Source organism: Magallana gigas, chromosome 5 (genome assembly GCF_963853765.1).
Source record: "Magallana gigas chromosome 5, xbMagGiga1.1, whole genome shotgun sequence".
In the NCBI taxonomy this organism is placed as follows: Eukaryota; Metazoa; Mollusca; class Bivalvia; order Ostreida; family Ostreidae; genus Magallana; species Magallana gigas.
In genome coordinates this window covers 13,705,541-13,731,983 of record NC_088857.1, presented here as the reverse complement: position 1 = coordinate 13,731,983, position 26,443 = coordinate 13,705,541, and the positions used below count along the sequence as shown (strand labels likewise).

The 26,443-nt window shown below is 32.7% G+C and overlaps 1 protein-coding gene across 4 annotated transcripts; it reads left to right on the top strand.

Annotated features, from left to right (window-relative positions):
- Nucleotides 1-1,359: 1,359 nt before the first annotated feature.
- LOC105327783 (uncharacterized) lies at nucleotides 1,360-25,334 on the top strand. 4 transcript variants are annotated; one of them, XM_034471115.2, is made up of 7 exons: nucleotides 1,360-1,481; nucleotides 2,485-2,836; nucleotides 4,358-4,449; nucleotides 5,439-5,578; nucleotides 7,844-7,989; nucleotides 18,483-18,722; nucleotides 24,980-25,334. In XM_034471115.2, exons 2-7 carry the CDS (start codon nucleotides 2,513-2,515, stop codon nucleotides 25,076-25,078), a joined length of 1,041 nt encoding a protein of 346 aa, XP_034327006.2. In that variant the 5' UTR covers nucleotides 1,360-1,481; nucleotides 2,485-2,512; the 3' UTR covers nucleotides 25,079-25,334. The 4 variants fall into 4 exon arrangements, with proteins under 4 accessions (XP_034327006.2, XP_065940223.1, XP_065940224.1 ...); XM_066084151.1 differs by lacking the exon at nucleotides 24,980-25,334 and adding an exon at nucleotides 23,858-24,212; XM_066084152.1 differs by lacking the exon at nucleotides 24,980-25,334 and adding an exon at nucleotides 23,858-24,212 and having other exon boundaries at nucleotides 1,360-1,485.
- Nucleotides 25,335-26,443: the final 1,109 nt, after the last annotated feature.

Genomic DNA, 26,443 nt, shown 5'->3' with positions numbered 1-26,443 from the left:
TTTAATTCCCGATTCATATAGCATAGTTGTTAAATTTTTGGGGGATTAAAACTATGTTGTTGCTAGGTAGTAGTACATTTCCCCGCTAGCTAAATGACTTGGTAAAGAGTTGATTTTGGGAGGTGGGGGTTCGTCCAACATTTATATTACTAGTATAATTAAGGTATTGTGTATCGTACACCCGTCATTGTTTTTCGGGATTCCTCTACCTCTCTTTTAAATGCCATTTTTATCATACGTTATTGATTTTTCGATTGTAAATACTTGATATTTATTTTGTTATTTGTTTGTATTTTTTTTTTCTTTTGAATAAATAAATCCGTTTTAACTTTAAGCAATTTCTGTCATCTGTTTTGAAGTTTGTTTGAAGCCATAGAATATGCAAGGATAAATTAACAAATCGGCTATATAATTTACGCAATATTGCAAAGCTATGAAGTTAGGGGAATTGTCGAGCGCACGGGCGCCTGACGTTAGGAATGCTTCCTTTTTTTTATTATAAAAACAATGTTATTAATAATACAAGGAATAATTTTATTCTAAAAAGAAATATTTGTAAGGTCAGGCGCCTGTGGTCAAACGTGTTGTCCGGTTGTTTCACAAACTTGACGTCACTTTTGTCTCTCAATGCTATCAGTGTTTGGGTGCTGTCTGAAGCCAATTTAAAGATGTATTTTCTTATTTGAGGCTCAGGAGTATGTACAAAAAAATTCAAAAGTATTGAGAAAATCTCGAGCAATACATGTACACTGATCTGCTTATTAAACAAAGAAACTTCATTTACTTTAGAATACTAAAAGAGTATGCACATATTTATACTCAATCAATCGTTATTGAAAGAATTGAAGCCCTGCAAAGGGTTACTTTGCAAAAAAACCCAAAAAACTCTTAGTTCATAATCGTATGAACAGATAATAATTAAGCAGTTCCTGTTGTGTTTTATAAAATAAGAATATTTTAATCATATGTACATGTACTTAACTTGCATGTTGCTGCAATTGAATATTGTTTTATGATTATTACAGCTTATTCTAAACTTTTTGATTTTTTTAAATGATGTCTATTAAAGGGGCATGGTCACGATTTTGGTCATATTTTATTTTTCTGTTTTTATTATTTACAATGCTTTATGGATGCATTTCTAATGATCAAATGAAATTTGGGTGCCTGTCGATGAGTTTTAAGCAAGATATAGGTTGCCTAATTTTGGTTGCCTATTAAAAATGCCTTACTGAAGCATTTTAAACATTAAAATTGAAAAAATAATTTTTGACCAAAATCGTGACCATGCCCCTTTAAAATGATAGATATTCACAGCTGTACAAACTTTTTAAAATCGGGATCGAAATACTTATATTCTTAAATAACAATATGGCAGCGCCCATTGAAAACGACTACCTGTAAATATTGTGAAACGAAAAATTAATGCTTGAGTATCCTTAATTATAGTTCATCTCAGTTTTCAAATTAAGACAACCAAGGCAAGTAAAAATGATATTTTATACGGTTTAACCGTTCGAGTGAAGGCAGCGGACATTGATTACCATGATTATACACAGCTTGTCTTCTACATGTACATAGTACATACAGGTGTAGCCCCCATCCAACAGGTGTCCAACTTTTTTGCTAATTTGGCCCCCAAAGACCCCTCTTCCCGTTGTTGGCAACTCACCTTTAATCCAAAATGCATCTACTGTCAACGTATCAGATATCTATTGCCATCTTACACACAAGCTACACACGGTATGTCAACTTGCCACGATGCCAACAGCCAACTGGTCAAAAAATCGATAAACGGTGGCTCAGCTGTACAGCTGCAAATATTTGCACCATGCCTTTATGGTATCTTAAGTTAATTACTGACAAGTAAAGTCAAGAAATTATTACATACTTGTTTTCATTTTTTTTTTAGACAAACAAACTTAACAGAAATTAATTAATGCCTATACAACTACTTTTAAATCAGTCGGGCTAAACTCTAAAACAAAAATATTTTGTTTGTAGTTGCTGATTTACAATTTTCAGAATCAGTGGTTAGATACTTGTAGAATGGCCAGATGCCATTCAAATGGGTTGGTAGGCAACTGCAAAGAAACCCAACAAAAACATTTTAATTTAATTTTAGGGCTGTAATTGTTTGTTTGATAGACTCAAAACTGCTACACTCCACCAAGCATTAGCTACATGTGATAGTTTGATGACCAGGGAAAGAATGTGATAGATTCACTAGCTGGAATTTTAACTACCCTTAAGCTCAGTAATACTGGTACATATCAAACATTAATTTTGAAACAGTTTAAGTCTACATAGTTGTGATTATGTTTGTAACATAATAATAATAATAATGGTCTCCTTTTCAAACTTCACCCTTTTCTTTACATCAAAAAATCATTAATTGCTTGTCAGTGTAATTTTTTCTTGCGACATGAGTTGTTTAGTTGCCGTGATTTTGCTTGTTTTAGTAATTTTATTATTTTTTTAAAGGTATAGTTGAAATGAAAAAGGGAGAAGAATGCAGAAAATATGGAAGCGACCAAGAGTCTTAGTCTTGATTGTGATTGCGGCTGTGATATTTTTGACATTCCAGTTCTTTTCTTTGGAGGCTTTGTTTCACACACAGAATAAAGCAGTCCAAGTGTCCCATTTAAATAATGAAGACCGTGTTTTAGAAAATGTGATAGAAAATTTTAATGATGAAGACTCAGTGCCTATTGAATTGGAGAAGTCAAACAATTATAAGGGTGACAAACCAATAGGTGTCCATGATGATGATGCTCATTTATATAAAGCTGTTCACGTTAAAAAGAAGGAGATGTTCAGGTGCTTAGAAACTAAGGTAAAAATAATCATGTCATTATTTACATGTACTTGATTTAGCCTGTTGTACCAATAAAGAGAAAATGATACATATATTATATATTCATATAAAGGGAAATAACATTACTATTTTACACTTTAAGAACCTTTTTTACTAACATTTAATATTGTATAATGATGTAATGTATCTTTAGGACTATATGATATATAAATTGTTTGATGAGTTCTTTATGTAAGAAAGAAGCCAGGAGTCATCATTGTTGATCTATTATATACATGTACATGTATAAGCCTATTATGCTACTGCAAGGAATACTTTGTTACTTTATTTAAATTAGTCGAATATTGATACTGATCAAGACAAATTGTTTTTTCTAATGCAGTTTGAAATATACATGTATGTAGTATAAACTTTATTTTAAGCTGCATAATTATGTGAAAAAATGATAATTGATCATTCTCTATTTACATACTGTACATGTAAACGTTGCAAAGGATTGTTTCACCTCTACCCAGATTTCAGAGTGTGTGTGTGGGGAGGGGGGATCATTTATCAAAAAGGTTATCTTCATTGAACCTTATTTTAAAATCATTAGAGCAGGGCATGTTAATACATGTACTTAATGTTGTTTAACTTTAACTGTAACTATTTAATACTTGATCAGTATTGGAGGTGGCATTAGGCTTGAATTTGTTTGTATATGTGAAAAACATTACCTAAAAGTCTTTCAAGAAATATATAGGAGGATGGAGTGATATAAAGTACTTGCATCTACTAACACTATATCTTTTTTCTACGGCAGTGGATTATATATGATTTTCATCAGACTGCATGAGTAATACATGTAATACAAATGCAAGTTAACTCTCATGAGTATATGATAAGTTTCAGATGAAGATTTATTTACTGAACAGTGGTGCAAGTACAAGCTAGTACTTGATTTAAAGTAGATATGTAAATCAATTACCCGGTAGTCATTTTTTTTTATTGAAGTAAAGATTCTTTATTTGGTTGAATTAAAAATCCAATGATATGAGTCATTTGATCCAAGTGATATAGCACGGTAATACCAGTAAATCATAGATGTACACTGATTTACAATTTACACACTGTGAAATTTTATATCTGTAATAATATTTAACCAATAGGAACAAGTAGATCAACAAGATGAGAGCTAGAATTCAGATAGTAACTTCAATTAAGTGCACAGCTAGTTAATCTTTTTTACAAAGTATTTCAGTCTTTCAATATCTTTATGGGGTTGTTGACAGATATTTTAGTCATGCTCAAGCATATTTGACCTAATTTGTATTTCTACCTTTATTCAGGTATCGATCTGTTTTATATGTGACAGTACATGTATAATGGCCTAGCTTACAATGCACATAATATGCCACCTGCCAATATAAAGTAAATTTTCTCTGATCAGATCTTATTTCAACATGTTTGAATCAGTTTGCTACATAACTCATTTGTATCATATATTTTTGTTTCCTATTGATTGTTATTCAAATAAAGCAATACCTTGATATTTTGTAGAAACTCATTCCATTTTCCTGGCTTAATGACAATTATTGTGACTGTGAAGATTCGAGTGATGAACCAGGCACTGCCGCTTGTCCCAGAGGAAGGTACATGTAATTTGTTTTACAGTAAACTTGTATATAATTACTTTATTGCATCAAAAAATCATTAATTGCTTGTCAGTGTAATTTTTTTTTTGCGACATGAATTGTTTTGTTGCTGTGATTTTGCTTGTAAAATTTCAGCTTCTTCAAACATATTTATTTAACAAAATTTGGATGAACCTATAGAATAGCGAAAATGTTCAATTCTGTATGAACTTTTTTGTGACGTCACAATGTTCATAGCATGTGCTTATCGCTTGTCGCTTAGATTATTGTAAACATAAAATCTCGGTAATTATAACAGTTCTGAACGATTTGTCTTTTTCAAATGTAAATATATTAAGTAATAAACAGCAATTTTAAAAAGTTCACAGGGATATGAAATTGGTTGGTACGTGATCAAATCTACTGAGAAGCCCTTTGGGCTTCACAGGATTTGATCATGTGACCAGCCAACTTCATATCCCGGTGAACTTTTTAAATTGCTGTTTATTTCTTAAAAATTACATAATTCATGGTCTCCAGACCAGAAGTTTTGGTGTTAAGATAGGGATCGTTTAATCTTATGTACTGAATTTACATTAACTCTTCAAATATCTTCCTTTTTAGTACAATGTAAGAAAACTAAGCCCTAGCAAAAGTGGGCAAATCATAATACATGAAATACATGTGTAGGATCTGGGTTTCTGGTGTTAATGTAGGGCTCTGTTGACCTTATGAACATACGATCAAAACTGAATTCTTAAAAATTACCTCAATAATTTTATTTTAAAAGATGAAGTGAGTTCATGGTTATGGACAATCTTCTACCAAAATTGTCAAATTTATGAATAATATTAAATGTAAGATACCTTGTTTTATAGTTTTAATAACAACAAATTCCTTAAAATCTTCGTCATCAAAACTCAAAATTAAAAACCTCTTAAAGTAGGCCAAGGGTCTTGGAGTTCATGTTAAGGATATAACTCATTTTGTAACACTTACTGACACAGATTCTACTGCACCAGTCAGTTACCCAGTCAGAAAGCTGTCAGTCTGCCCAGCAGCCGAGTGAATGACGGAATCTGTGACTGTTGTGATGGCAGCGATGAATGGTCAGGGGAAGCTCCTCCACAATGGATGAGACACAAAGGTAAAATACTGGAGATTCCTTATTTTATGCGAGTACCTAATTTTGCAATCCCACTGTTTTGTATCAAAATGCGAGATTATAAAATCCGGAATGGGAAACTTTTATTCTAATTTCTTAAAATTCTCAACTCTTAGAACATAAAAGTGAGATTTTAAAATCTGTGATGGGTGCTTCTCGCGATTTTTCACGATATTCAGTCCTAGTGTTTGATTAGGAATCTACAGTATACAAATTAATTCCTTCCGATCACACCATGCCTAATGCCTTTTAAAAAGGTGGCCCAGTACAAACTTATAACATTAAAACAAATCTATATAGAATTAATCAAACTTAGCAATCTCAGATTTAAAGATTTTTTGTTGATATTACTGTGAAAGTTTTTCACTCAGTTGAAAAGACTTTATGTTCAGAATACACAACGTACTGTAGACTGTATTTATAGCGATCTCTGATCCTTTGTCATGATTGATAACTCTAAATCATTCTGATTTTTTTTATTTATACCATATATATATGTATATTGTCAAATTTAATTAGATGTAAGTGTTCTTTTAGTTTTAATATTATGTTTGGTTATTCAATGAAATGCCTGGCTTAGTGGTTCCATGGAAACCTACATTGAGCCACCAATGCACCAGTACAACCTTTTTTTTTAATAAATTTCATTTCATTCATAAAGTTTTAAGGACAACTTATATTTTTATGATGAAAAAAATATAATGAGGGTCTGAGAAACTGAATTGTTTTATTGGAGAACCTAAAACATGTACATGCATGTAAAGTAAATAATTAGTAAGGTATTATGTTAATATTATAGTCAGTCCCAAGGATTTTAATTAAATACACATACCTGTGAAAGAAGTGCAGTTGGAACAGATTTTTACAGTGATTTATAATGGGAAATGTTGCCATCTCTTCTCTATTTGGAAGTCACTCCTTATACCTTGCACAATTTTTTATCGTTTTCGTCCGTGTCTGTTGCAATGCAAAATCCCCATAGACATCATATTTTTTAGCTGTGTATTAAAACCTGATAAGCTAGAGAGGACATTTAAAAGGAGAAATCTTGGAAATTTTTCATACTTTTGAATGAACATCGTTTTAACCCTGAGGTATTTATAAATATCATGTAACTGAGCAAAATTTGAATTGAGGAGTTTTTGGGGAAGAGTATAATCATTCTTGATTATTTTTGGCCTTGCATTGAGACTGTCTAAAATATGGACTACCTGCTTGACTACATACTTACATAAACAGATTTTGATGTACAATTCTACGTCCACAATAAATGAATGCATAAACATACATAAAAGATTATTATCATATTAAACAATTTATAACTAGTGGTCTGCAATTTCACTCATAAAATAATGACATTATACATGGCATCTTAGTTGAAAATTTTCACATATGAGTTATCTTACTTTGCATGAGAACCATCTATGGCATACCAACTTTTATTCACATTCAGTTATCAATATATTAATTTTGTGATTACTATGAGTTTTAATAAATAAAGATTCATCTGTTCTGATTTAATGTGGTCTCAGAGGTGAATCCAGGATTTGAAGTCATAAGGGGCGCCAGTTTTAGGCAGGGGGTCTGGGGATTGCCTTTCAGCTCCCGGTGGGTCCAGGACAAAGCCCTGGTAGGGTCCCAGTTTGTGAAGTCATTGGAACCTCCTGGATTCTACAGACTTTGTAGTCTAAAAATGAAGTCATCATGATAAGACTTTTGTGATATTTTTTCTCGTGATTGTACTTAAAAATAATAAAATTATTTACATTTGTTAAAGGTTTGTAGGTTTGCAGTAATCCTATCAAAACCAACTGACTTGCAGAAATATAAGAAACATTTCCTTTTAATTTTTTCCATTACAAATGGCTGTGAATTAATCAGTTTTAAAAAAATGGAAGCTTAAAACACAAGCTACAATTTGCCCGAAAAATATCGTATACAGTATATACATGTAGTTTTTAAGAAAATTAAATTTTTTTTTTGTATTTGATCAGTTTTGATCACAATTTTCAAAAATTCTGTATTTCTCTGTATGTAATTGGTAAATTGTACTCAACTTTGTAAATATTCAATAGTTAAAAATATGAAATATTTGACAATGTGTGAAACTTTTCCTTGTAATGAATGTATTACCAGACTACACAAGATTCTTCTCCAATGATGGTGTATTTTGACTAAATGGAAGAAATTCAAGTTTTGTTTAAAAAAAATTTTCATTAATTTTATTTCCTTCTCTTTTTTATGTAGGTAAAAACTTAGTACAGCAAGCCCCTTGCCAAAATCACTGCAATGCCATTGCAAAACTCAGCAAAGAAAATGAACAGATAAGGAAAATGGGACAGAGGTTGAAAAAAGTTTATTTACAGGCAGCTCAGACTATCAGGGATAAAGAGGTGTGTATAACTTATTTATGAAAGCTGCAGTAGATTTGAACCAGGCTTGATGATTAACAAATCAGATACTCACCTTTCAGGATGTGCAAAAAAAAAATTAAAAAATGCAAATTTTTTAAAATTAAAATATTTACATGTATAAGTAACAAAATGTAATCTAATTGGGATATTATACCACATGTTTTCTAATACCTCACCTTTTCCTAAAGGGAGTTAGACAAGATTTGAGCTCAAAATTTTAAATTTTATTTTTCGATTTTTATGATAAGAATGGTTGATAATAGAGAGGTTGAGATTTTAAACGTGTACGGGTACGCGTACGTGTGTTAAAACTACACGTACACGTACACGTTTTTGTAATTTATCAGTTGAGATTTCTTAACTTGTAGAATATAAACGTGTACGTAAATTTCGAGCACTTTGTTATTGTGACATCAGAAATGACGTCATTTACGTTCATTGCGTTTACGTAAAACATGGCAGATGCTTTAGATATTTCATCTTTATGTGAAGACGACGATTTGATGCTTTTATCTACTCTTTTAAACGAAGACGACGTAAAAGGTCCATGTTTGAATCTTGATGATTTATCTGATGAGCAGTTTTACTCATTTTTCCGCTTTCAAAGGAATGACATTTCTCGTCTTTGCAATGCGTTGTCTCTGCCATTGAAGTTCCTGTGTCCAAATGGTACTCGGGTGACTGCACATGAGGGTATGTTGATTTTGCTCAGACGTTTGTCATATCCGAACAGGTTAGAAGACATGAAACCATTGTTTAACCGTTCAAAATCGGAACTGTCGTACATTGCCAACACTGTTCTGGATTACTTGTACATCAAACACTCTGGAAAGTTAAGTAATCTGAATCAGAGTTGGCTGGATGAGGAACACCTGCAACAATACGCAGATGCGATATCGGATATCGGCGGGCCGCTTCAACATTGCTGGGGCTTCATAGACGGGACTGTAAGGCCAATATGTAGACCTTCTGTTAACCAAAAACTCGTCTACAGTGGACACAAACGGGTGCATGGCCTTAAATTCCAATCTGTAGTAATACCAAACGGGTTGATAGCCAATATGTATGGCCCTATAGAGGCAAAACGTCATGATTCTGCAATGTTAAGAATGAGCGAACTTCTGCCTAAACTTGAGCAGTATATGACAATGCCCGACGGCACGGTTTTCTCTCTATATGGCGACCTTGCCTATCCTTTGCGTGTACATCTTATTACGCCATTCAAAGGAGCCATACTCAGCGACCAGGAGAGGATTTTTAACGGTAGAATGTCAAAACTTCGGTCAAGTGTTGAGTGGACTTTTGGAAAAATTCTCTCTCTGTTTGCTTTTGTTGATTACAAGAAAAACCAAAAGCTGTTCTTACAACCTGTGGCGAAATATTATCTAGTGGCCTCTTTGCTCACCAACTGCCATACTTGTTTGTACGGCAGTGTGACCAGTGAATATTTCTATCTTTCACCTCCTGCACTTGAGGAATACATGTCATGATCTGTATATTTTGCCAATCCGGGGTGTGAGGAGATTTGATGATAGCTTGAATCCAAATTGTTGCAACAATTTTTCATGGTGACTGTAAATGCGTAATAGATACTTGCATTAAAATAAATGTAATATAAGTAAAAACAATAATAATTGTGAAATTTATTGTTCCTGAACTAGTGTTGAGACACAAAAAAGTAAATTGTTTAAAGCTATACACGCTGCCATTTAACTATATCAAGACAAATTAAAATGTTTAGAAAAAACACGTAAAGTTAACACTTTTGGGAAATTTATACATTTTTGTTCAATTCCGTTTAAAAGTTATCAACTTTATATTACAATAACAAATGTATCTTTGGACTCCACCAATAAATACCAATTTTAAAAAAAGCCGCCCTTCATTCTGTCAAGGGGCATCGGGAAAATCGCAAACGATTGGCCCCACGTCGAGATGTTTGCAGGTTTCTTTTTAATTGACTAATAAAATATGGGGAAAAATTAGAGTGCTAAAAAATGAATATGCTATATGCTTACAATGCACTTAGTCTTCGATTATGTAAACTTTAGAAAGCAAAATTAAGCAACACAAAATATACATTGTAATAAACACAAGGTTTCTCCTTAATACGACAATCGATACAAACACGTTTTTCAATGTAATTATTGTATTAGTAGTTTCATTTTCATTCTATCTCACTTTTCAAAAATTATGTATTTTGGCCGCGTGTATAGCTTTGAAAGTAATTAACTCGCATGTAATTTATTTATTCAGACATTTGGAAAACAGCTCAAACATTAATTTAGACTGCTGTTTTTCCATTTCAAGCTTTTGGAGCCTTTCCTGTTTTTCAATCTCAAACCGCTCTTTTTCTAAATTGAACTGTTCGCGACGAAGCGCAAGCTCATCTTCCTTTGACTGTCTTTCAAGTTCCGCCTTTTCTTTCAAAAATGACATAACTGATGCTGATTTCTTTGGCATTTTCTTCAGGTTTTCGTCTGAAATAACAGTTTTATTTGTAATTGACTAAAAGCACAGGCAATCAATATGTGGTCAATGTACAACACCTAGCTCTAGCAAAGATATACCAATATACTGAACTTCTTCATGTATTACGCTGAATGATTTATCATGATAAAGTAATCTCTCTCTCTCTCTCTCTCTCTCTCTCTCGCTCTCTCTCTCTCTCTCTCATACCACTTACCACTTATTGAGGGTGTCAAATTATCAAGAGCACGTTTTCTGATATCTTTGCACAGAACCTCTTCTTTAATAGCTTTTGATTTGTCATCTTTCTTTTTCTCCTCTTCATCATTTGCCAGGTCTAAGATTTCGTCAAGGAGAATTTCCTTTTCCCCATAAACTTCATCTACACCCGACCTGAGTAAATATTTAAAAATGTAATTTTTCTGTTTCACAATCCTTTTTCCTCAAGTTAATTTTTTTGTTACATAACAAAATGAGTAGTAACTTTCCTCACCCCCCCCCCCCCCCAAACAAAAATTAAACAAACAAAATCTATTGTAATTCCGATAATTATACTTTTTGAGCGATGAACTACTCGCCTTTCTTCTTTGTTCCATTAGTAGAACGGTCCTCTCCCTCACTCTTCTCGCATCAACACTCATAGGTAAAGCCAACGATATTTCTAGCCATTTCCCTCTGTCCTTAAATGGGTTTCTACTAATGACCTCTCTACAAAGGACGGATAATATTGCTATATGAAAAAAATATCTAATTTCAACAATCAGCAGTAGAGAAAATATTCTGTATAAAGTTGCGATCGCTTCACAACCTCCTTCTAATCAGACACGGAAGTTTATACATGAATTTAGGTTGAAAAACGTGTAATACTTCATTATTTTTATGGAGGTTTTATTTAAAGATTTTTTTTAAATTGTGAATTATCCTAAACGGTTTAAATTTTGACCCATTGTATTGTTTTAAGATGGCAGTAATTAGTTATAAAATAACTATTTAACTTTGCTTATCATGCGCAGATGTAGAAGGGGGGGGGGGGGGGTCCGGACCCCCCTGGAAAAAGGAATGTTATTAAATTTACATAGTAAAATTATTGCAAATATGCCCCCCCCCCGGAAAAACACATATGTGCTTTGCAAAGGGGTCTAAAGCGGAAATATTAAAAGTGATATTGAAAATTGCAGTTATAGATATAGCACCCCCCCCCCCCCCCCCCCCGCACGGATTAGGAATTTCATGCTTTTGGAAATTTTTTCTTAAGCTTGTCAAGATTTCTGATGATTAGTGTAGCCCCCTTACTTTCAATTTGGACCCCCCCCCCCCCTGGAAAAACTTTCTGGATCCGCGCATGCTAATATTTACAAAATCTAATGCTTACCGTAACATTTTTAAGTCGTCCTGTTCAGAAAACCTAAATTGTTTTTTTCTCCCAGTATCCATATTCTGCAAAAAATATTTCTAATATTCAAAACAATTAGTTAGTCATTAAAATGATATCACATTTTATTTGATTAATATTTTTTTTGTGTCAATTGATATGGTATGACCCCCTGTCCCCCACACCCTCCCCCACCCCCTTTCCAACTACATGTCACACTTTCAAAAATCGCAGATACGAATTCCATCAACATTACAGATACACAATTAATCAAATAATTCATAAATAAAACATTAATTGACTATTTCTGTATTTAAGGATCATACAAATGTATTATGATATGACAGGCGATTGATGATTTTTAAGGCCTCTCGACGCAGTTTTGTGACATGAATTTACATAAATAACTTGTAAAAAATGGTGAATTTCTACTCAATGTACATGCAAATGAAGTTTAAAAATCTATTTAATGCATCACAAGAGCATATTCACTCATCAGTTAGATTATTTTTATTGTAAAAGCTACAAGTTTGTACTTACGTGTAGTCAGCACTCTACAAGTTTAGAGAACGCGTAGAAACCATGTCGTCACAAAAACCGATGACGTAATACGCGAAGAATTTAGGTGATTCCCCTAGTACACGTACACGTACCCGTACACGTTTGAAATCTCAACCTCTCTATTGATATTTTTATTGACTTGTCAAAATTTTAAAGTCAAATATTTAGTTTCACTCAAGTTACAGAGTTTGAAATTTATTGTTTTGTAAGCAAAGCTTGAATCTTGTTATTGTCTACGTATGTGTTAATTGGTATAAGTTTTTAGTCAAATGTCACTTTTAGTATTGACAATATTATTTATGAACACAGTGAGTTGGTCGATCTTGTTTGCTATGACATTTTTTCAAAGAAATGGTAATTTCTTACTTAACATTATTCATAAACAAATATAAGAATGAACTTTATTTACTTAAAATGAATTCTTACCTCTGTATCTCTTTTATAACTTGACTTACAACATTCAAATTTTTATCATTCATTCAATTTCTAAAGAAAACTATTTTATACTTGAAAAATAAACATAATTAAGGTCTTCCATTTCCAACGGAAGACCTTATTGTTATTCTTCAGATTCTTTTTCTTCTTCTTCTTTTTTTTTCTTAACACTTTTTATGCATGCGATATCTCAAAAATGGTTTGACTGATTTGCACAAAATTTTCAGATCTTACAACCTATGTTCTGAACCTTATCGGAAATGTTTTTGGTTGATGACGTCATTTCTGTTCTTGAGATATTGACATTTTAAGGATATTTAGGGCATTGGTTTGTTCAAGAGTGTTCTCATAAACCACAAATGATATCGATTTCAAACTTTCAGGGATGATAGACAAAAGATTGTTTGTATGCACAAAAGCATTCATGTTTGCCTAGCACAAGAAACGCCGGAGCTGGATAGGGCTCGAAAATTGAGATAAAAAAGAGTTGTAGTTTTGCTTGGTTTTTAGCTCACCTGAGCTGAAAGCTCAAGTGAGCTATTCTGATCACTTTTTGTCCGTCGTCCGTCCGTCCGTCCGTCTGTCCGTCCGTCTGTCCGTCTGTCTGTCCGTCTGTAAACTTTTTACATTTTGAACTTCTTCTCTAAAACCGCTTATCCAATTTCAACCAAATTTGGCACAAAGCATCCTTATGGGAGGGCGAATATAAATTGCAGAAATAAAAGTCCGATCTGTATTCAAAGCGGAGAAAACCTTGAAACTGTAGAAAAAGGGGGGGGTGCATTTTAAAAAATCTTCTTCTCAAGAACTACTGATTCCAATTCAACGTAGTTTAGCATAAATTATCCTTATGGGAAGGAAAATATAAATTGCAAAAATTAAGGTCTAATTCTGTTTCAAATCTGAGTTATTACGAAAATAATAATAAAGGAAAGGCGTGTTTCAATCAGTTTAATAGCTTCGGATTCGGCATCCGGTAAAATGGGTAGACAAGACTTGGCCTGGGCAAAACAAAAGATTGGCAGTTATTAATTTGCCAATCTCATTAAAATTTCAGGATATTTGATGGACCAGTATATTTATATTTGCTGTAAATATTGCTGCAAAATAATGCGTATTTAGAATTGACGATTGCCGATCTGCCCCGGCTTTTATTTTGCCACGGCCCGGGTTTGCGTACCCATTTTACCAAGACTCGTATTCCATACATCTAAAACGAGGTTCTTTGTTTAAGGCAGCCATGACATTATACGAAAAAGGGTCGATCTGACTATGATGAATTTGCTTGTTGTGTAACAGTTCGCGAATGAAGGGAAATTTTTGAAACATGCAAAATATATTGGTGCCGATTTTGTGAAGTAAATTGAGGCTAAATATTTCAATGCGTTGACAGTTTTCACACATGACGTTGGTGTTAGCTTGTTCTGGTTTTCGTTTCGTTTTCATTATTTATGCTTTGTAACCTGGGAACTATCGTCTGTATTTCGTGATTTTTACGTATCAAATCAAACAGAGACTTCGGTAAATCAAACAGTTAACTGTTTACCTGCGCAAATTAAGCAAAATCTGATGTATCAAAAAAGTACTGAAATACAATTCATTCTATCGGTAATTCGGCATTATATTTTGCGTAATGGTATATTAATGCAATAGGTTTTGTTGAGATGCTCGGCATTTTCTCGAGTTTATTCAGTTTAAATAGAGTTTGATATCGCTGTCGGAAATATGTAGGTATATACATGTACATGTATATATATGATTCATTTCGAAAAAATAAATTGTGTTCTTTATTTGTTATAGTGCATGTTTCTTGTGTTTTAATTGTTTACAATTTCTATTTACTAACCATATTTGAGTGTTAAGCTTCGAATTATAAGCAAGATACAGAGATTTGCTCACGATTCTATGTTTATACACAGATCTTAAAAACTAAAGATTAAAAAACTAAAAAAAATTTCAATATTTATTAAGAAAATTTTCAAAGTCTCTTCTTCCAGAAACCAACTTTAACAACTTATTGTATTGTAAACTTAACCTTTTTTAGCTCACCTGAGCCAAAGTCTTCTCAAAAACTGTTAGGCCAGGAAAGCTCAAATTTGAGTGGAAGCATCCTCAGATAGTGTAGATTCAAGTTTGTTCAAATCATGGTCCCCGGGGGTAGGGTGGGGCCACAATAGGGAGATCATGTTTTACATAAGAATATATAGAGAAAATCTTTAAAAATCTTCTCAAAAACTATTAGGCCAGAAAAGCTCAAATTGAAATGGAAGCATCCTCAGGTAGTGTAGATTCAAGTTTGTTCAAATCATGATCCCCGGGGGTAGGGTGGGGCCACAATTGGGAGATCAAGTTTTACATAGGAATATATTGAGAAAATCTTTTAAAAATCTTCTTCTCAAAAATATTTGGCCAAGAAATCTCAAATTGGCATGTAACCATCCTTAGGAAGTGTAGATTCAAGTTTGTTCAAATCATGGTCCCTGGGGGTAGGGCGGGGTCACAATGGGGGATGAATTTTTATAGATAGAGAAAATCTTTAAAAGTCTTATTCTCAAAATTATTAGGCCAGGAAAGCCCAAATTTGAGTGGAAGCATCCCCAGATCATATAGATTCAAGTTTGTTTAAATAATAGTCCAGGGGTAGGGTGAGGCCACAATGGGGGATGAATTTTTACTTAGGAATATATAGAGAAAATCTTTAAAAATCTTCTTTTTAAAGAATTTTGGCCAGAAAGGGTTTAAACTTGTGTAGAGGCATCCTCGGGTAGTGTAAATTCAAGTTTGCAAAATCACAGTCCCTAGTGGTAGGGCGGGACCGTGATGGCGGTTTGAATTTTTACATAGGAATATAAAGAGAAAATCTTTAAAACTATTCTGGGAAAGTATTCGGTTCAAAACTCAGTACTTAGTGTGAAAGCAAAGGTTATGCAGATTTAAGTCTAATGAAACCATGATTCCCTAGAGAAAAATGGGGCCATGAAATGGGGGGGGGGGTATATAGGAATAGAGACAAATCTTCTTACAGGTACAACAACAAAAGGGGCTTGGTATTTACCAAAAAATAAGAGGTTGATAAAAATTGGCAGATTTTCAATTTTTTTAGCAAGATCTACTGTACTCAGTTGTCAAGAAATTTTGATACTGTAATGCTAATTTGATCAGAATTAAGGCAATTGTTGCTCAGGTGAGCGATGTGGCCCCTGGGCCTCTTGTCTTAATTTATCACTTTTCTCGCAAATATTTTGTTAAGACATGTAGAAGAAAAAATATTTTAAGTTACAAGATCTTTTGTTTGACATCAAGAAAAAGGGGCTGGCCCCTCAAATTAGGGACCTAGAACACTTGAAAGTTTTCACTTTATAACTCAAAAGATTTCGATATGGCTGTCGCTGCAAAAGTTGTTCATTATGATCTTGTCAATGTCGTAACAATAATATTTTGTTCGGGTATTGCATAATATGAGTGTAAAAAGCTAGATTTGTTACCATGTATTTGTGTTTTATTTGGCAAATAAACAGGGTATTTGTGTGTTAAACTGATATAATGGTACCAGATTACTTATAGGAAGTGTTTAAACATTTAGTTATTTTCTAGTGAAACACATTATGGACAAAAGAACTGCTTCTATGCAATGCATTTGAGTCGCATTTAAAATCTAGCTGGATTCTGAGCTGTGTATGTGAACAATTACGTATCCGATCCCTTGCCAGCGGCCGCATGACTATTTAAAAGAACAAAAATAGAGCTGTGTAAATTTGTTCAGAAATAGTTTTTAAGTTTACATATTTTATTTGTTATAATGGATCATATGAAAAGAACAGATGTCAAAGTCGTAATACAACCATACTAGCTACGACGTAAGGGGTCAGTTTAAACACAAGGCGAAATATTTTTTAAATATCTTTTCTAATCTGGTGGTTCTCAAGACAATGGCCGGATTAGGCAACATCCGGTGTAGAGGACAAAGTTGCAAATTTTTTTTGGAAAACAATAAATTCATAATGGATCTTTTATCAATAGCTTTTTACTGAGAGATATTTTGTGCAAGGTCATAAAAGCAGATATGTTAATGATATTATGATGTGTTACGTAATAAATTAGAGGTTTTTAGAGGTCAAATGTCCAACATTTTAATCACCCATAGATCAGAAATGAAATATCTTTGGAAATGTAGTATAGAAGTAAAGATTCTCATAATGATGTACTAAACAATGTTAAACCTTCAAAATGTCATTAAACGGTCCCTATAAGGAGATAAGGAATCGGCCCCTCAAACTTTCTTTCCAATATATTTTAGGAACGGTAATGAATTTCTAAACACTTGTTAAACAAAATGTGTTTAAAATTAAAAGACTTTCATTTGATATTAAGAAAAAAGGGGCTGACCCCTCAACTTAAGGGGCCAGAGGGCTCTAATGACTTTTTTCTAGTCCTTTACTGAGAGATATTTTGTGAAATGTCATTAAAGCAGGTATGTTATGTTACAGTTATGTATCCAAGCAATCTAATGATTTTATCGTGTGTTACCTAATTAATGTTTTTAGAGGTCAAATGTCTGTAAAATTAATCACCCATATATCAGAAAGTAAAAATCTTTTGAAATGCAGTATAGAAGAAAAATTTTGTTAAACAGCCCCTATAAGGGGATAATGGATCAGCCCCTCAAACATTTTTTCACATTTATTTCATGAACAGTAAGGAATTTCCAAAGACTTGTTGAACAAAATATGTTTAAAGACCTTTCATTTGATATCAAGAAAAAGGGAGGAGTGACTCTTCAAATTAGGGATCAAGATGATCCTAAAGTCTTTTATCTATATAGTCGTTTACTGAGAGATGTTTTTGAATAGGATATAAAAGGAAAATTAAGTATAATACGTTTATATATCCTGATTTTCTCATGCGTTACCTAACTAGGGTTTTTAGGGGCCAGAGGTAAAAAAAAAGTTCAATCTTTTTTATCTTAATTGGAAGAAATGCAAGTATTTCAAAAAGCAACGTAAGAGAACTTATAAAAAGCACTACAGGAAAGCATTAGTACTCAACTCCTATTTCCAAATCATGTTTTGTTGTTGAAAGTTAAAGTCGATGACGTCATATCACCTTCTAAAAAGCGGACGGAAGACCTCCTTGTTGCTCGCAACAAGATCGTGTCTAGTTATTATACTTATTTACACCGAAGTGCAAATACATGTAAGTTTAGTTGTTAAATAGTCTAGAATGGAGTTCTAGTTAGTGGAAAGAGTCCAGAATATGTATATATATTTTAAAGGTTCAATAATAGAAAATTACATCCTTCTTCTTATTTACAGTGCTAATATGTTTTAATAAAATAGGTGAAGAATTAATTAATAGGTACCATAGCCATGACTGCCTTTTCTGTTACACGTGTAAGGTAAACTAAAAATCTATAAAAAAATTTTTAGATTATTGCATGAACCATGACAGTTGTTTACCAAAATGAAATATGATTTTGATAATAAACATAGCATATACTTGAACTTTAAAGAACTAAAATTACACTAATTAAAATACGTGTTGATCAAAACCAGGAGTCATGCTTATTATTTTGTTTGTCATTTGAATTTAATAGAAATGATAGTTAAAGAAAAGGTTTCCCTAATTTGTTTTTCAGAGATATGGACCAAACGGGGTTTTCTACAAACTGAGTCAAAAGTGCTTCCTTTATAAGTCTTCTCCATATGAGTACAATATTTGCCCATTTCATAGCGTAAAGCAGGAACATTTCCCCTCTGAAAGATGGTTTCTTGGCAGAAAGGCAGTTTGGAAACAGAAATCTCATGGACAGTTTTTACTTCAGATGTTAGAGGGTGATGCAGCAAATTGTCCCATTGGAAAGTCACGACAGTCAATGGTATGTACATGTATATATTCTTATTGACCTTCCGGCATTTAGTGCTTTTCAATATCACTGTAAATTTGTTATAAATATAAATCATTGGTTTTTTTTAATATTCCCTCTTTTCCCTTAATTCAAATAACATAACTTAGCTTTTGGTTTGATTAAATTCTAAGTTTTTATCTTTTCTCACAGTGCTATGTATATACTGTAGAAGCAGAAATATTCGTTGAGGATTTAATTTCGTTATTTTCGTTGACAGTAGAAATCAACGAAATTAAATCCATGACGAATTTTTAACCAAAGTAATAACGAATACAAAGATATTATGATGTGACGAAATTAAATGCCAACGAATTTTATTTGGTTTAAAAAACAACGAAATTTTGACCCAACGAAAATATGTGCTTCTACAGTATACCTGCTACTTTTTAGCTCACCTGAGCCAAAGGCTCAAGTGAGCTTTTCTGATCACAATTTGTCCGTTGTCTGTCGTCGTTGGCGTCGTTGTAAACTTTTCACATTTTCATCTTCTTCTCAAGAACCACTTGGCAGATTTCAACCAAATTTGGCACAAAGCACCGCTAGGTCAAGGGGATTCAAGTTTGTTCAAATGAATGGCCACGCCCTCTTTGAAGGGGAGATAATTGAAAATTATTGAAAATTTGTTGGTATTTTTCAAAAATCTTCTTTTGTTAGGCTTGCAAAGCTTAAACTTGTGTGGAGGCATCCTTAGGTAGTGTAGATTCAAGTTTGTTCAAATCATGGTCCCCGGGGGTAGGGAGGGGTCACAATTGGGAGATCAAGTTTTACATAGGAATATATAGAGAAAATCTTTAAAAATCTTCTTCTCAAAAACTATCAGGCCAGAAAAGCTCAAATTAAAATGGAAGCATCCTCAGGTAGTGTAGATAAAAGTTTGTTCAAATCATAGTCCCTGGAGGTAGGGTGGGGCCACAATTGGAAGATCAAGTTTTACATAGGAATATATAGAGAAAATATTTAAAAATCTTCTTCTCAAAAACTAAAAGGCCTGGAAAGCTCAAATTAAAGTGGAAGCATCCTTAGGTAGTGTAGATTCAAGTTTGTTCAAATCATGGTCCCTGGGGGTAGGGAAGGGCCACAATTGGGGGATCAAGTTTTACATAGGAATATTTAAAATCTTCTTCTCAAAAACTATAAGGCAAGAAAAGCTCAAATTAAAATGGAAGCATCCTCAGGTAGTGTAGATTCAAATTTGTTCAAATCATAGTCCCTGGGGGTAGGGAGGGGCCACAATTGAAAGATCAAGTTTTACATAGGAATATAAAGAGAAAATTTTTAAAAATCTTCTTCTAAAAAACTATTAGGCCAGGAAAGCCCAAATTTGATTGGAAGCACCCCCAGATCGTAAAGATTGAAGTTTGTTTAAATAATAGTCCATGGGTAGGGTGAGGCCACAATGGGGGATTAATTTTTACATAGGAATATATAGAAAAAAAAATCTTTAAAAATCTTCTATTTAAGGACTATTTGGCCAGAAAAGCTTAAACTTGTGTAGAGGCATCCTTGGGTAGTGTAAATTCAAGTTTGCAAAATCACAGTCCCTAGTGGTAGGGCGGGGCCGTGATGGCAGTTTGAATTTTTACAAAGGAATATATAAGGAAAATCTTTAAAAATATTCTGGGAAAGTTTTCGGTCCTAAACTCAGTACTTAGTGTGAAAGCACAGGTTATGCAGATTTAAGTTTCATGAAACCATGATTCCATAGAGAAAAGTGGGGCCACGAAATGGGGGAGGGGGGGGGGGTATATAGGAATAAAGAAAAATCTTCTTACAGGTACAACAAGAAAAGGGGCTTGGTATTTACCCCCCCCCCCCCAAAAAAAAAGAGGTGGATAAAATTGGCAGATTTTCAATTTTTTTTAGCAAGATCTACTGTACTTAGTTGTCAAAATATTTTGATACTGTAATGCCGATTTGATCAGAATTAAGGCAATTGTTGCTCAGGTGAGCGATGTGGCCCCTGGACCTCTTGTTTTTCACAGCTGTTTAGTGCTAATTTTAACGATCTCCAATCCTCAGCAATATTTAATAACTCAAAATTAATTGGCATTTTTTTTATTCGTATTACAAATCTTCCTTTCATATTGACAAATTTAGTTAGTTTTTAGTGTTAAATATTACAGGAAGCTATTTAACGAACTGCTTGGCTCAGTGGCTCAACAGAGACCTACTACATAAAGATAAAGGAGTTTAAGCCATTGGTGCATCAGTACAACCGTTAATTTTCTTATTTTGTCTCAACTTGTATATTTATTCCATTGTATCCACCGTAACCAAAATTGCAATAACTTCGTAAAATGCATGGATATCATCAAAAAGTTTTTTTTCATTTCATTTCATTTATAAAGTTTGAAGGATAAATAAAATTTTTATGATTAAAAAAATGTGAGGCTGAGGATTGGAGAACGTTAAACTAATAAAATAAAATCTCTTTTAAAGTACCGTTACCTCTGCGGAAAACAAATTGTAAAAAAAAAACAACAAAAATATTAAAAAATATCATGGAGACGTTCGCTTGTGGTTACTACAGTTTCATTTTATTACCTTTTACTGAAGTTTTTTCTGAAAACATCCATGTTCTTCTCTTTGTGTTATTTTTATTTCAAGAAATCTACTACCAGAAACTAACATTTAACTGACTATGTTAATCCCCATTCCATGCCTCCCTGGCCACAAAGCATTTTTCAAATTAAAGAAAAAAAGACTGTAAATCGATGAAATGAACTTTCGACCCAATCACCATATCATCATGATTAAAGTCTTAAAACATTGACTTGAATGCTTGACACAGACTTAATTAACCTATTGCATGATTGGATAAGTGATATCTCCTAAGGTTGTAACCCCCCCCTCCCCGGGTTTGAACATTGATACATGATATCATACACGAAATGAGGACAATTTTGTGAGAGTGGGCACATACTTTAATAGATTTATCGTCCACACCTTCTTTTACATATTTTACAGCTTTGTCAAACCCACGCGACGTTTAATCTACATTTTATTACAAATCATACGTTGTACATGTACATAAGAGTATGACATTATCAGCCATCAAATTACTAGGCTTTTATTTATGCATAAATGCTGACTAATATTGTTGGTCAACTTTAAGGTGGCTCAATACACCCACAGTTTATTCCAATTTTCAATAGAAGACCACAAAACATATACTTATCAAATATTAAAATGATGATGGGGGTACTATGGGTATTTTAAAAGATTTTTTAAATTGTTTTTTCGTGTTTTTTTAAAGTAATTATTAAAAAGTTAACTATTAACAAATTGAGAGAAATTTTTTTGTTATATGATGGATAATTTCTTCGGACACCTAAACATTAATAAAATACTTCTTAACATTCAAAAATGTTTAACAATTTTTTCATATTTTCTTACTCTGTTGACAAATCATCTGAAAAAGCTGCTTGATATTATATGAAAATGTATTTTAATAACTGTGACATAAAAAATTTGAATGAAAATCATTGCAAATAAACACAAAAAATATTTTAAATTTTATTTGGTATGAAAGTTCCTCAGGTAAGAGTTATCGTTTGTAAGTCCCAAGGCCCAAACATCTTGGGGACTTTTCATTTCTGAGTTAAAGAAAATTTCCTAAATATCATGATAGAATGTTAAATACATACATATTTCATTATAGGCCTAAATAAGTGAATTTTATTCGCTTTTATGCAAAACTAAGTCAAATAAATAAAGGGGAAAATTAACTAATAGGATTTATGTATCCCAACCTGAGAAAAATTCAAAACTACCCTCCCATCCCCTTATGGTTACAAGGAACATCTGTCAATATTAATGTGGATTAAAGTTTATTATAATTGAAATACTTTCACCGGTTTAGAATTTTCTTTCACAGTATTCAACCAAAAATACGTTTTAGAAAATTTTGGAAAGTTAACAATTTTATTGTCCGCAACGGGAAACGAACTCATGACCTACAGGTTTCTAGCGATCCCACTAACCCACTGCGCTACGCTGTAAGATGTTAGAAATTGGAAAGAAACTATTTTAAAAAATTATACTTGATTTTATTCTTTTTTTCGATAAATAATACGACACAACGTGAAGGTGTCACTTAACTTGTGAGTAATTATTTTTCCAATCAACAAATTAAATCTAAGACTATTCATTTAACAAATTTTTTAAAAGAGCGGTCCCCATACAATTCGCCTCAGTTTAAATCAGCCAGTACCGGAATTGCATGCTTCCAGATTTACTTTTTTGCGTATTGCATCATCAAAAAGTGGTGTATAGAGCCACCTTAATTACGAATATATATTTTCTCATCAAATAAATCGAAACATATACTTTTCAAACACTCTCTTTGAATGATGAATCGAATTTACTTTTTGCAGTTTATTTGGATCTAGAAATATAAATCTGAAATCATTAGTTTTTAGTTCACTAAACACGCAGTTAGAAATAAGACACAGTTATATCAGACCATAACTGAAAAAAAAATTACATACCAGGTACATGTAATAATGGTTTAAATTCAATTTGTAGAGAGAGCTCTATTTTGAAATAATACTATCATATTTTATGCATCTCGTAAAATTTCGAACTTCAAATCACCACAGTTTAACTTGGAAGATTGTAAGGTATCCCAATAAATGAAAGGCTTTGCCCTTTCTGTCAGACAAATCATAAACCGGATGAATTTCATTATTTTAGAATGCAGTGCAATACCACAAGTTCGTTTTTAGATAAATATGAATAAGTTAAACCTACCAGGTTTTTTCGCAATAATGACGTGATCACAAAAGTATATGAGGTAGCCTGTCCTCCATGAGATTTCGGCCTTTTGTAAGCCTGAACAACTTTTCTAATTTTAATTATTCTTTTTATTACTATTTATTTTGTACCTCTGACCCAATTGTTATGTACATTGTAATGTAACATTATTGTCTTCATGTGCCATGTTTTCAATGGTGAGAAATAAATTGAACTGAACGCCAATCCTTCTACACAATCCTAGCCACACTAGAAAATTATTCTAAACAGTTGGTTATTGAGTTGTAATTTTACTAAGATTATCATATTAACTCAATTAAAGAAGTGATGATTTGGCGTTTATTTGATAGATTTTGTTCATGTGTGGTATCAATGATCGCGTGGTAGACCTTCGCGAAGACGAAAAGTGTGAATACGTCATCAAGTTTGCAACACCAGCAGCGTGCTGATCATCTGACGTCAGCGATTTCGTCAATATTACAGGACATATTCGGACGATACTACATCTATCTGGAAAAAACTTTTATTCATTTTCTTTGCTGAAGTATTTATTTTAAAGCACTGAGACAAAGTTTTATCAAATTATGATTGAATATTAAACACCTGCACTTATAATGATGATATGATTAGCGACCATAATATTTAATATTCATTGTTTTGTTACACAGATTTTATTTTTGAAATAAAATTTACAAGGAAAATAAACTGTTTTGAATGTCGATTTTATGCACGTGAACTTTTGCTATCCGGGTATTGCCCACGTTGTGTGTCATTCGTTGCCAATAGTCTGTACATGTATATATTAAACATTTTTAGCTTCTTTTTATAAAGTGGGCAAAAATTGACAAAATTTTGTATGTTGCATCCGTAAAAAAGGAAAACAAATTATGAAACACTCATGATATCAACCCCTATGAACGCATACTGTATTGGTTAGAATTTTAAGGTAGTATTTGACACTTCCATATTGTGACGTACTTCCTATAGAAATAAACAATAAAATCAATGATAATTTTAAATATTTTGTCTTTCCCAAGTCAGTTTCCTAGATGCGTAGTGCAATGAGTTAAACTTTTACAATTTTTGCCTTTCCAAATAAAGTTAAAACTTAATTTCTCGTCAAATTTTGTAAAATATTTTAAACCAGTGTAAGTTTTTTTTATTATAAAGCTTTTTGTATTAAATAAATATCGACAGGTGTCCCTTAACACCTTAAAACTTTGTTATTCTTTTTATTACTATTTATTTTGTACCTCCGACCCAATTGTTATGTACATTGTAATGTAACATTATTGTCTTCATGTGCCATGTTTTCAATGGTGAGAAATAAATTGAACTGAACGCCAATCCTTCTACACAATCCTAGCCACACTAGAAAATTATTCTAAACAGTTGGTTATTGAGTTGTAATTTTACTAAGATTATCATATTAACTCAATTAAAGAAGTGATGATTTGGCGTTTATTTGATAGATTTTGTTCATGTGTGGTATCAACAATCGCGTGGTAGACCTTCGCGAAGACGAAAAGTGTGAATACGTCATCAAGTTTGCAACCCCAGCAGCATGCTGATCATCTGACGTCAGCGATTTCGTCAATATTACAGGACATATTCGGACGATACTATATCTATCTGGAAATAACTTTTATTCATTTTCTTTGCTGAAGTATTTATTTTAAAGCACTGAGACAAAGTTTTATCAAATTATGATTGAATATTAAACACCTGCACGTATAATGATGATATGATTAGCGACCATAATATTTAATATTCATTGTTTTGTTACACAGATTTTATTTTTGAAATAAAATTTACAAGGAAAATAAACTGTTTTGAAAGTCGATTTATGCACGTGAAATTTTGCTATCCGGGTATTGCCCACGTTGTGTGTCATTCGTTGCCAATAGTCTGTACATGTATATATTAAACATTTTCAGCTTCTTTTTATAAAGTGGGCAAAAATTGAAAAAAATTTGTATGTTGCATCCGTAAAAAGGAAAACAAATTATGAAACACTCATGATATCAACCCCTATGAACGAATACTGTATTGGTTAGAATTTTAAGGTAGAATTTGACACTACCATATTGTGACGTACTTCCTATAGAAATAAACAATAAAATCAATGATAATTTTAAATATTTTGTCTTTCCCAAGTCAGTTTCCTAGATGCGTAGTGCAATGAGTTAAACTTTTACAATTTTTGCCTTTCCAAATAAAGTTTAAACTTAATTTCTTGTCAAATTTTGTAAAATATTTTAAACCAGTGTAATTTTTGTCTATTATAAAGCTTTTTTTATTAAATAAATATCGACAGGTGTCCCTTAACACCTTAAAACTTTGTTATTTTGAAAATTCTTATCTACTGTTGGTCATCTAAATGGATACTTGGTTATGATGAGCCAGAAAATCTAGAAAAGTTGTGAAACTAATGGTTTCTAATTGGATAAGCCCTAGCTGTAGGTCTGTTGCTCCCGGTCTGGAAAAATTTGGATGGACGACCTGGTAGCTACAGTGCCACCCATTTAAAAATTGTGTACATTGTATTTAATTGCGCACAAAAACGTGCGCTAGTTTAGTACTGATTAACCTTGTTTATATGCAAGTTTTGTGAAAACAATGAATACCATTAAATTCTTCATGCAATTTACTACTGATACAGCCTCTTAACCTGCCTCCGATACTCTTTAAAACACAATCACCTGCCTCGTAAAGTGAAGTGGTGCAGTTTGTTTACATGCCAAAAAGGCGATTCGCGATCTCGTTGTCAGTTTAACTTACTTGATTTTCCGAGGTCGGTAGCGTGTTTCGGAGAAAGTCTAAGGCATTTAAAGACACGATATCGGTAGTAAATTGCATGAAGAATTTAATGGTACATATTGTTTTCACACAATTTTGAGCTCAAATCGTGTCAAAGTCCCTTTAAATCATTTCTA

Excerpts from the sequence above, each read along its gene's own strand:
- LOC105327783 (XM_034471115.2), top strand. The coding sequence starts at position 2,513 with ATGCAGAAAATATGGAAGCGACCAAGAGTCTTAGTCTTGATTGTGATT. Across the intron at positions 4,450-5,438 it reads GCCGCTTGTCCCAGAGGAAG|ATTCTACTGCACCAGTCAGT; the intron begins GTACATGTAATT and ends TTACTGACACAG. Across the intron at positions 5,579-7,843 it reads ACAATGGATGAGACACAAAG|GTAAAAACTTAGTACAGCAA; the intron begins GTAAAATACTGG and ends TTTTTTATGTAG.